This window comes from Wasmannia auropunctata, unplaced genomic scaffold (genome assembly GCF_000956235.1).
Source record: "Wasmannia auropunctata unplaced genomic scaffold, wasmannia.A_1.0 LD335974.1, whole genome shotgun sequence".
Lineage (NCBI taxonomy): Eukaryota > Metazoa > Arthropoda > Insecta > Hymenoptera > Formicidae > Wasmannia > Wasmannia auropunctata.
Genome location: NW_012026916.1, coordinates 8,504 through 20,476, shown reverse-complemented (window position 1 = coordinate 20,476; position 11,973 = coordinate 8,504). Strand labels below are relative to the sequence as shown.

At 29.4% G+C, this 11,973-nt stretch overlaps 1 protein-coding gene across 3 annotated transcripts in view; it reads right to left on the bottom strand.

Annotated features, from left to right (window-relative positions):
- Positions 1-218: 218 nt before the first annotated feature.
- LOC105454813 (lysozyme-like) overlaps positions 219-11,973 on the bottom strand; it is a 13,859-nt gene continuing 2,104 nt past the window's right edge. Inside the window, exons 1-4 of one of the 3 annotated variants that reach the window (XM_011697699.1) lie at positions 3,483-3,631; positions 2,573-2,740; positions 618-691; positions 219-543 (exon numbers count right to left, since the gene is read on the bottom strand). In XM_011697699.1, coding sequence (XP_011696001.1) covers positions 406-543; positions 618-691; positions 2,573-2,740; positions 3,483-3,546 — 444 coding nt within the window. In that variant the 5' untranslated portion in view covers positions 3,547-3,631 and the 3' untranslated portion in view covers positions 219-405. Of the gene's footprint in view, positions 544-617; positions 692-2,572; positions 2,741-3,482; positions 3,632-5,593; positions 5,799-5,874; positions 5,949-8,103; positions 8,272-11,973 lie in introns of those variants that run through there. The other 2 variants (XM_011697700.1, XM_011697701.1) reach the window with 2 other exon arrangements.

Sequence of the window (11,973 nt, the reverse complement as noted above, 5' to 3'; positions counted from 1 at the left end):
AAAATATTTGGAAGATCATTTCTAAACTGCAAATTTTTAAAGAGTTTTAGACCATTTATAAATTATTTTGTATTGCTGAAAATTTACAGGAATAAAATAAATTATTAAAGTGGGCCTGTTTGAAATCTGCAAGTTGAAACTCTATCCTCTCTCTGTCGCTTCGATAGAATAAAATAAAAAGTAAATAAAAAAGGATAGGCTCTAGAGCCTTGCCTGGATTCTCGAAAGATTAAAGAGATCGAAAACGATGATTTTATTTTTCTTAAAATTGTGTTAGCCAACTTTTGCCAATGGATTCGTGTTCAGCAGGCAAAAATACGTCGGTAATGACTATTCATATTCGTGACGCAAAATGACGTTCTACAGTGTAATTACTGTTATTGGTAGAATAACATACATATAGTATTAATTTTGAAAGACTTGTAAACACAATTTAAATTTCTTCTCTAATTGGGAGTTTAGTGTACCGTTGCAGCCGAATATGCCAAGATGATGAATACGCACATAATCTTCGCAGTCGATCACTCCATTTCCGGTGCAGTCCTATTAAATAATGCCCATTGAACGTTACATTGAAGACATGTGTAAGTCGAAATCTGTATATAATAATTACTTACGTGGCTGAATTTGGCCATGTAGGCTTTTATTGTATCAGCAGCACAGTTGGGATCGTTGGCACATCTGGAATAAGCTATAATAAAAAAACTATTATTATAGATTAAACATATTAGAAGCCGCGAGCCAACACGGATGTTGGTGTGTAATAATTTTCTTATACTATGCAATATCCAATCACATGCAAACTGCGCGCTGCATATTCGTTGGCCTTGAAACACAGCTTATTACATGAGGTCGGAATTACTTGTAACAATTTAAATCGACTAACGATTTAATTTCTTTAATGCTAATACGCAGCTATAAGAATCCCCTTCCCCCCGAATCTGTAAAGAATTTATTGTGAAAAACGCCCGTCCGGCAAACGTGGAGATTCGGGTTCGATTCATAGCTGAGGTGATATTTTTCACAATAAATTCTCCGTGTTGGCTCGCATACGATCTCTACTTTAATACGTTTGATATATTCTCGTGAGCCTATTTCTCTAAATTATTTGATTATTATAGAATTTTTTACTATAAAATTATTATATTAAAATTTCAAATTGTAAAATTTACATTTATTAGTCACTGAAATAAATAATGTAAATAATTTACACAACGATTCTATTAACATTGGGCTACTGCTAATTGTCAACATGTAAACAATTTGGTTTGTATTATGAACTAAAAATAAGTAACAAAAAGTCAGTCAAATTACAATTAAAATTGACATTATCAATTAGATAATAATAAGTAGAAATAGACTGCGATGAGAAGGTACATATAAGTGAAGAGCCTGGATCTGTCAATCGGTTAAAGCGGATCGATGAAAAATAAATTTTTTACAAGTATCTAAGATGCTCTAGCATCAATATTGTTACGTTTACGAATAAAAGTGATAAAAATAGAAAGCGCACACCGACTCGATGCACCCTGCTCATGCTCACGCATATGAATTAAAGGAAACACAATACAGAGATAGTTGAACGGATTTTAATTTAATGCGAACACAAATCAGTAACAGAAATTCCTCAACAATATTCCGCGCACGAGGTGACGAGCTATACATCTGAATGGTTTGACAGCTCCGAGACAACTTTGGCACCCAATCGTTTATTATTCTCCGCAGCGACGACTCGTTAACAGAGAACGATCTTCTCATATCGCTTCTCGCGATCAACGTCAGCAGTCGACGATTAAAATTCCGCGGACACTTGAAGCAGTAAATTCGTGACTCCAACTTCAATTTAAGACTGCGTTTTAAAACAAACATATAGCGCAATTTGATGCAAAAATATTATTAGACACCAAAATTTACTTTGATCCATAAAAGCGCTTTTCACTTATTTGTATTATTAATTAGATATGACACACAAATACACACACACACACACATATTTTTTTTCTACACGTATGACAAATGACACCTTTACGCTTTTTATTCTCTATTTCTTATTTAAAAACTAAACTAAAAAAAATTAAGGTGGTTCTTTAGTAAAATGTCGAAAATTTAAGGCGTCTCACCAGAGGTCCACCCAAAATCATATATATTTGTATAATTTGTAAAATATTAAAACTATATGTATATCTAATGAAATTGTATGAAACTGCTACCCCGCGCGACAATGAACAATAGGAAAATGGGGTACAATGTAGGTTGCTAGCAATATTATGCGATATTTTTTCATTTCAACATTAAATATCTTTCCATAATAGCCGATGACTTCTATCTTGTGACCATTAAAATCGTAATTTTGTAAACTATGACGATGCATGATTATTTATCTTGACATTTGGATATATTTTTAACCGTATTATCTATATTTTTATAAAAATTATTTTTTTTTGAAGTATAATATGTTATGTTTATTCATTCCTGTTACGATAAATCTTTAAGAAGGTTGCTATAAAGAATAAAGAAATGGAAATTATTTTCATATCCAAATTATTTTATATTTTGAGAGAAAGTAATTTACCATTGATGCTAAGTGGTTCGCCGTTTAGAGTTGGTTTATCAGCATCAGACCAATAGTCCCATGTTATGCCAAAGGGTCCACATACGGATCCAGAACACCCAATAGTGGTGTTACATCCTGAACTCGCTTCGCACAAACAGCCTAAACAGACCTGTGATACAAATTGAGCTGTAATGAAAAAAAGAAAGATGTAAACACTATTAATACATTAAAAGATTGACTATGTAACTTTTTATGCAAACTGCTATTAATGATGTGCGGCTGATAAAAATTCCTGGAACTAATGGAACCGAATCAGATTAGAAATCTCTGTCTCTGAATCAATCAAAGATTAATACAAGACAAAATTTCGCTTTATGCAAAACAGTTGAATAAAATAATTGCTTAAATATTTAAAACGCATTATGTAAAGAATAAAATAAAATAAAAGTAAAAATTATGAAAAACAGGCAATTAGTATGCAAAGCACATTTTAATCTGTTTAAAATCAAAACAAATTTTATTATAATTAAATGTTTTAAAATTTATATTTTAAAATTTATAAAGCTGAAACTTTTTGAAACAAAATTATTGAATTTAATTTTAATAAATTTTATAAAAAATTGAGATAACACATAATATTTTATATTGATATTTTATTTGTACATTTATAAAGAATATTTTAGGATAAAATATTCCATTTGTAATATATGTATATCGATTTTTAACAAGCCGCGAATCAACATTTTTTCGAATTGTCAATTTCTTTAAATTCCAAGCGAATATTATTTCACATTATGTATAATTTCTTGAAATTTCTTTTTAATTGCTACGTAGTAATAACATATATTATTAAATTTTTAATACTTAAAGAAAATTTGCGTGCTATAAATCGTTCTTCTATAATAAAATAAAACCATCGATAGCTTACCAGAGGTAAAAACACAAAATAATGCAATTATTATCATGGAAATCCATGAGACTCTTCCGAACATCTTGGAGATGTGCTGCTGCTGATCCGTAAGAAGCAACGTCTATCAACGCACTATGCTGACGTAAAGGTGAAGCATAGATAATATTTATCTATGTATTAGATAGCTGACTTTCCTATTTACCGTACATAAAAATTAGCTCCAACTCCAGCTATGTATAAATCGTCACGTCATACATAAGTCATACAATATATAGTCTCAAGCAGAACAACAAGTCATCATGATATCAAAATGATAATTATTAAAAGTTACTTTTCGATCAGTTATGGTTCATTTTAACATCATTTTGACGATCTCATAATTTGCTGTTCTGCTTGGAATATGGTTGCGATACTACGTGTTTCAAAAATTGTGGTAAACGCGTTTTTTAAGGGTTTCAATCCCATTTTTCTCAAAAATATGATAGACAAATCCTGAGGGCAGCATCGTTTTCAGCGCTCTAAAAAGGTTTCTACGAAACCACTCTTCTTTTTCAAAAATCTTTTAGCATGTCGACCAATAATTGGTGCCAAATTACAATCAATTGCAATAAAAGACCTTGCAAAAGTAACGATTAAGAAAAATACAACCTAAATAGTATATATCTTTGTATTTCCACTGTAGAATCTTTCTATTCCAACCCAAATAATAGTAGCTTTAATTTTTTGTAATTAGGAATGATCGTTATAATCCACTATCTTTCGTTATTTTTCGGACAACTCATAATTCCTCGCTCAAAGAACTTCCTCTCTTTCTCTGAAAAAATTATTACAAGTTTTTTAAAAAACTGCACAACTTTTTAAATTTTGATCAATACCTATTTAATTTTACTTAATCTTATTTTTTTAGAAATGTCAATTTTGATTTATAAAGTGTACATTTCACAAACAATTGAAAATTTTTTTTAGAAATGTAAATTTTGATTTACAAAGTGTACATTTCACAAACAATTGAAAAAATTTGGAATATTGATCATTATTATTTGGTGCTACAGTGATTATTATGGTTCTTTACCATATCAAATTATTTTCTAGATACGAAAATATAAATTTCTCTAAATCAAGTAGTAAAAGAATTTGATTAAGTTAAACATTAACTGAAATTTTAAGAATCTCGATTTTTTCTATTTCTCTTTAATTATTTGAAATGTAAAAACTTAATAATTTTATAATTTAAGTATCGGGAGAATTTAATATAAAAGAAAAAAAAGAGAAAGAAAGAGAGAAACAATGATATCAATCAAAATTTTTTAAATCAAACTTTTAAAGTTTTTATTGTAAATTTTCTTATATTGTCTATACTAGTCTAAACATCGGTATAAATAAGACAGTTTTTTATGTTAAATACAGTCATACAACATAAATATTTAGGTTAGTTAAATAAAATTAATGCAATGTGGCACGTATAAGCATATGAAATATCGTGAACATACACACACATGTTTTTCATTTTGCTATGAGATACTGATTGCAAATTATATCCTACTATTACGGACATTATACTAGATAACATTTAATATGCAAAACTAAAGGCAAAGACATCTTTACACTACTAAAAATGAACGATGTATCAAATACTTATATAATGAAATTACAAGATGAGTATTTATCTTTATATTAATTAATGGACTGTCATTACGTGGTAGCATAACATACACACACAGTTGAAAAATTTGTGTTAAATTTAACACATCTCACATGTCCCAAACGGTCCACTCAAATTTTTGAGTTAATTTAACGCAAGATAAATATGTTAGAAAGTAACACAAACATTATGTAAAAGTAATACAAAAAAATATAACACTTTAATATAATTTGGAAACAAATTGTGGAAACATTATTTTTCAGTAAAATTAACACTTATGACATGTAAAATTAACAAGTATATTTATCTCTTATTCATTTTAATCTTAGAATTTATGGTTTAAAACTACTTTCTTTTTATATCGTTATTTATTCACTTACTCATAAATTGTTACTTTGACACTAAAAAATATTGAATCAATTTAACACAAAATATTTAAGTAACATAATCACATTATGTTAATTTAACAAGCAAATATGTTAAAAATTTTAACAAGAACTTGAGTGGACCGGTTCCAACATAAATACAAAATGTTTGTTACTGTGTGCATAGAATTAATTTTGGAAGGTTCGTAAACACAATTTAAATCTATTCTCCAATTTGCTGTTTAGTGTACCGGTGCAGCCGTATGGACCAAGACGATGAATACGTATATAATCTTCGCAGTCAACCACTCCATTTCCGGTACAATCCTAATAAATAAAGCCCATTAGACATTACACTGAAGACATGTGTATAAGCCGAAATCTGCATATGAAAATTACTTACTTGACCGAATTTGCGCATATAGTTTTGTACCGTACTAGCAGCACAGTAGGGATCGTTGACACATCTGGGATAAGCTATAATAAAAAAAGCGATTATTATAAAATTATTATATTAATCTCAGATTGTAGAATTTACATTTATTAATCACTAAAATCGACGTGTAAACAATCTACATGTAGTCATTATTGTGAACTAAAAATAAGTAACAAAAAATCAGTCAAATTGCAGTTAATATTGACATTATTAATTAGATAATAAATAAAAATGAACCGATGTGAGGAAATAACGCAAATAAGTGAAGAGCCTGGGTCTGTCGGTTAAAGTGGATCGATGAGAAATAAATTCTTTCCAAGTATTTAAGATGCTCACGACAGCTCGCTTATACACCGATTCGATGCACGAGACACACCCGTAACTCTCACGCATGAAAGGAAACACAACACAGGGATAGTAGAATGCGAACTTAATGCAAACACAACTCAGTAACAGAAATCGGTTCAACAATATTCCGCGCACGAGGTACACGTCCGCGAATGGTTTAACAGCCTCATCGCGACAACTTTGGCATCCAACCGCTTATTATTCTCCATGGCGACTCGTTGAACGTTGACTCAGAGAACGATTTTTTCATATCCTCTTGCGACCAACATTAGCAGTCGGCGTCGATGCAGCGGTTAAAATTCCGCCGACACTCGGGAAACACGGGCGCAACAATATCATTAAGAGGGGAGCCTGGTTTAGCACGCTGAAAAATTAGGTGACTTTTGGAATTTTTTTTAGGAAACTATACAATCAATTCTTTTGAATTTTATAGGGTAGTTTCTTAAACTACTGAACTAACAAAAAAAAGTATTTATTATGCAAGTAATAACAACTTTTTATTCGGCGTGTCGGCGGGCGGCGTACAATGTAGCATCGCTTGTATTTGTCTGATAATAATAAAAAATCCAAAAAGATTATTGTTTATTAAGAGTTTACGCATTAACTGAACCTATTTCTAAAGAAAATAATGCGAAATTGTGAAAATTGCGCACTTGAAAAAAGAAGGTAGCGATTTTTACAAATAATTTGTCGTGTTTATTATGCAAAAAAATATTATTTATTATGTAACAATTATTTAATTAAAGAATATTATTATAAACTGTGGTTCAAGTTGTTAGGAAAGTATTTGTGCAGATGTGTGCGAAGGCCCAAGCCAATCGGATGAATAGTTTTTGAGTTATCTTGCACGCCGCCTAACACTATCACCGCCGAATACATGTTATTGTTATTTGCATAATAAATACTTTTTATGGCAAAAAAATATTTTTTTGTTTAGTTCAATAGTATAAGAAATTATCCTATAAAGTTCAAAAGGATTGGTTGAATAGTTTCCAAACAAAAATTCCAAAAAGGTTATCTAATTTTTAGCGTGCTAAACCAGGCTTCCCCCTTAAACCGCTTGTATATTTAATTCATGACTCCAACTTTAGTTTAGGAACTGCGTTTTAAAATCAACAACTAGTCGACGCGCAATTTACATGAATTGGAAAATGTATATAAAGTTATGCAAAAATATTATTAGACACCAAAATTCTCTGATCGGTAAAAACGCTCTTCACTTATGCGTATTATTAATTTAGCATGTATTGATGTATATGATTCATTACATATGACAAATGACCTTTACGCTTTTCATTTCTTCTTTAGAAACTGAACTGAAAAAAAGCATTAATTAATGACTAAAAAATGGTATCATGTGATGATAACGTTCAAATTCAAATTAATTTGAAGTAGTCTGATGGAAGCGGCATTGTATTTCATATCCATTTTTTTCAAATATAAGCAAGATAAGTATATTTATTAAAGTAAATTATTTAATATTTAAGATACTTAAATATTATTCTTGCAGAAATATTTACGCATATTTTTCGCTTTTACAACTAGGTAATTAATTCTTGAATGTGTGAGAATGTTATGTAGTAATCTGTTCCGTTTTTTAATTATCAAGTAATGAAACTTTTAATGTAAATTAAAGCATAATTTATCTTGGTATTTGGATATATTTTTAACCGTATTTTCTATATTTTTCTAAAAATTATTTCTTTTTTCTCTTTGAAGTATGAAATATTTTTTCATTCCTATCACAAAAAATCTAAAAGAGCATGGTTATAATAAACGAAGAAATGAAATTATTTCTATTTCTTTGTATATCAAAATTATTTTGTATTTTGCGAGAAAGTAACTCACCACTGTTGCTAAGTGGCTCGCCGTTTAGAGTTGGTTTATCAGCATCAGACCAATAGTCCCATGTTATAGCAAAGGGTCCACATACGGTTCCAGAACACCCGATAGTGGTGTTACATCCTGAACTAACTTCGCACATACAGCCTAAACAGACCTGTGATACGAGTTGAGCTGTTGATAAAAAAAGTAAACATTATTAATATATTAAACGACTGACAATAAAACGACCTGCCATTGATGCACGGAATAGCTCGTCGGTTCGAATACTAGCGACAGGGATCGCGGGCAGATTTGGGAGAGAGAGTAACGAGGGTGTTAATTGAACGCCAATATAAATAAAACGTATAAAACATATATTTCCAAAGATTAGTAAAATAAAATATATCTATATATCTAACTGATATATGCTGAGAGGCTGAGAGGGTCTCACAAGGGACCGCACAAGGTGCACAATAGTTACAGCATAGAGAAAATTATCCAAGCATATTGACTCCCTTTGGATCACTTTTCACCCAAAAAGTAGATCGAAAATAAAATAAATATAAATAAAAAAATAATCAAATAAATAATAAAATAAAATAAATTTTATTTCTTTTTTTAATTTTTCGATTCCTTTCGTAGGCAATCTTGAGTCCCTTTGGATCACTTTCCATCCAAAAACTAGACCGGAAATAAAATAAATATAAATAACAAAATAATAAAATTAATAAAAAATAATTAAATAAATTTTATTATTTTTTATTTATTGTCAAAGGGAGTTGAAGATGCTTGCATAATTTTCTTTATGTTGTAGCTATTGTGCACCTTGTGCGGGTCCCTTGTCAGCAGCTGTCACTATTCCATCTTAATTCCGAGGTAGCCACTCGACGGGGCAGAGCGCTACTCTGCTCCGAATGTATCTAGCTATACTATAGAAACTCCTGTCATTCCGGGCATTTAAATCGCCACGTGCGAGCATACAAACAACGGCCTGTCTCGCGCTCGCCGTGCTCGCGCACCGAGCTGGTGCACGCGCCCGCGCCACGTTACGCTCGCGTGTTCGCATCGACGGGTCAAAAGACGGTGCAAAAGAGAAATCTTAATATTCAGAATTATATTTATATCATTTGCTGTCACTACCAAAATGGGAAAAATTAAAGGAAAATGGTAGAAGAAAATATAAAAGATATGATCAATAAAGTCATAGAAGAATCAATGAGAGTATCAGAAAGCTTGCTTCACAATTTTCCGTTCCAAAAAAGTACACTGAGAGACAGGATTAAAAATATTAAAATTGGTAAATATTCGGCAAACATAGATTATAAATGTAATATCAATATTGTAATAGCAATATTGTAACATTTCTATAATATAGCTGTTATAATTTGTGTTTGTTGTGAAAATTCACGCAACCTCTTAAATGGATCGATTTAAGAGCAATTTTTCGAAATCTTTTAAAGGCCTAATATTTTAATTTTCAAAATATTTGAGAAATTGAGAATATTTCTTTTATAATAATTTACTCCAAAACTAGTTATTTATATTTATGTATCATTTCACATTGTTTGTATATTGTTTATATAAAAATATACATTATTTTGTTACACGTCCGGAACTGAGCAGTACTTTCTGAAATGTGCAGTTTTCCATGAAATTTTATTTTTATTTTAAAACTTAAACGATTATGTGTTTACTTGTTTTAAAAATATTGTTTCTATACTTTATTAACTATATGCTAAATGTAATACATTATTGATTTCCCTTCCATTCCTTCTAATTTTTGAGAAAACTTTAGATATCCGCCGATACCAGGCATACTTCCCTTATATCTATGTATAATAGAGGAAAATCGCCGATATCATTTTGTTTTTAAATTATAGTTTTTTAACAAAAAGCTAAAAATATTATTTTAAAAATAAAAATACTAAATTAGGAAGCGTCTTCTATCAAATAATATAACAATATTTTATGGATTTTTATACTGTTTGGAAATTTGCAATATTTAACATTTTTGTAAGATTAGCAAAAATTGACGTCTAAGAAAATAAGCCCTAAAATTAATAAAAATAAGAAATATAAGAAAGAAAAAAATAAATCAGTTTCAGGATACTATAACAATCTATAATAATATTAACATTAATATGTCTAATATTATTTAAATTATATAATTTGCAAAAAAAAATCGTAAAAAGTGTTAAATTATTTTCGCATTTATTTAGCCGATAGAATTTTAGCTATAGAATTTTATATAGACACAAGTCGCAAATATATGAATTATAGAGTTTCATCTCTTTAATTTTATAAGATCATATTTTAGTATTAATAAAGTGCAATGTTTAATTTCTGAATATCTTTTTAGAAGACTTATGTCGATATCGGCTTTCTTCTAATAATATCTTATTATTTAAATCTAATTAATAATTATTATATATAATTATATTAATAATAATGATAAAACGATGATGATCACGACAATAAAAAGAAATTAAATTTCTGTATTTTTTGCGGATTTGAAATAGTGTATTTTCAGTATTTTCACGTTAAGAATTTATGAGAAGTGAGGATTTATAAAACAAGCTGTACAACAATGCACTTATAAAATTACGACAAGAACATAAAATTTTTTAGCACATCTCTAGTCTACAATGTATATGGAACCGGCATTTTCAAAGTGTGTAATAACACCTATATACATATATATCGCGCAACATTTTATGTATTGTACCTGCACGGCCATGGTTGTTTCGCAGCGTCACGGTTAAAAATATAACTCCAATCGGCGCTCTCTCATGAATTTAAATTACAACTCGTTCAGAGAACTGGACTGGCCATGGCAACTATATATATAAGTGAAAACCTTTCTTTCGTTTTATTCACGTTTCTTTATTCACTTCTTTGTTATATCTATAATCGGAGTATCTAAAGTCAACGATCAGTGAATTATTCTAAGTTAACTGTTTACAACGGTTAAGAATTTCTCCAGTATTATTGAATAAGTTATATTGTGTACGAGAATTGTTTCACTTGCAAGTAATATCTCATATTTTAATATCCGCCGTAATTTAACATTTGGAATATATAATCAAATTTCCTACATTCTATTTGTGTAATATTTCTACATTTGATTTAAAATATAAAAAATATGTATAATGAGCAAATTTTATTAAAGTGATGTGCAAAGAATAACCGAATTTTATTCTATTCGAATAGGTTCACGGCAATTAATGAGTTAATGTAGAACTGGTCCAGCTAACCAGTTTCACCGGTTACTGACCGCGTTTTCTGAATTAGATTATAAACGGATCTTGTAATTCCAACTAGTTGGATACAGCTAGCTTGTAACGGTTTATAAAGTCAAGGTTTTTCTGTATCTTTTTATCTGTTTGCAACCTTCAATGGCTAATACTAATCAACATCGTTAGATCTTTTATCGTTACAATCGATAGTTAATAAATCTGTACAATTCAATTCTCAAGGCTAATACGAGTTTAAAGCATGAATGTGAAACGATCATCTTTCTTTCGCTTAGTTCACACTTAGAATTGTTAACTGAAAAAGACCTTAGTAAAGAACGAAACCAGTTTTATGATACTGAGAAATCTTTTATGAGTAAAGAATTAAACTGGAGACTGTTAGAAAAACCCGAAAAGAGGAGAAATAAATAATCATTCTATTGCACATGCTTACATTTATTCTTGTATTAACTTTAAATTGAATTTTATTTGGTTGGTCTATAGACAAGCATTATTATTATCTTACAATTAGTTAATGACTATATATAGTAAGTCTAGATTTCTTTTAAAACATATGTATTAATAACGTTTTATATATATATATATATATATATATATATATATTAGTTCCATTTTATTAACATTTAATTTAATTTAATAT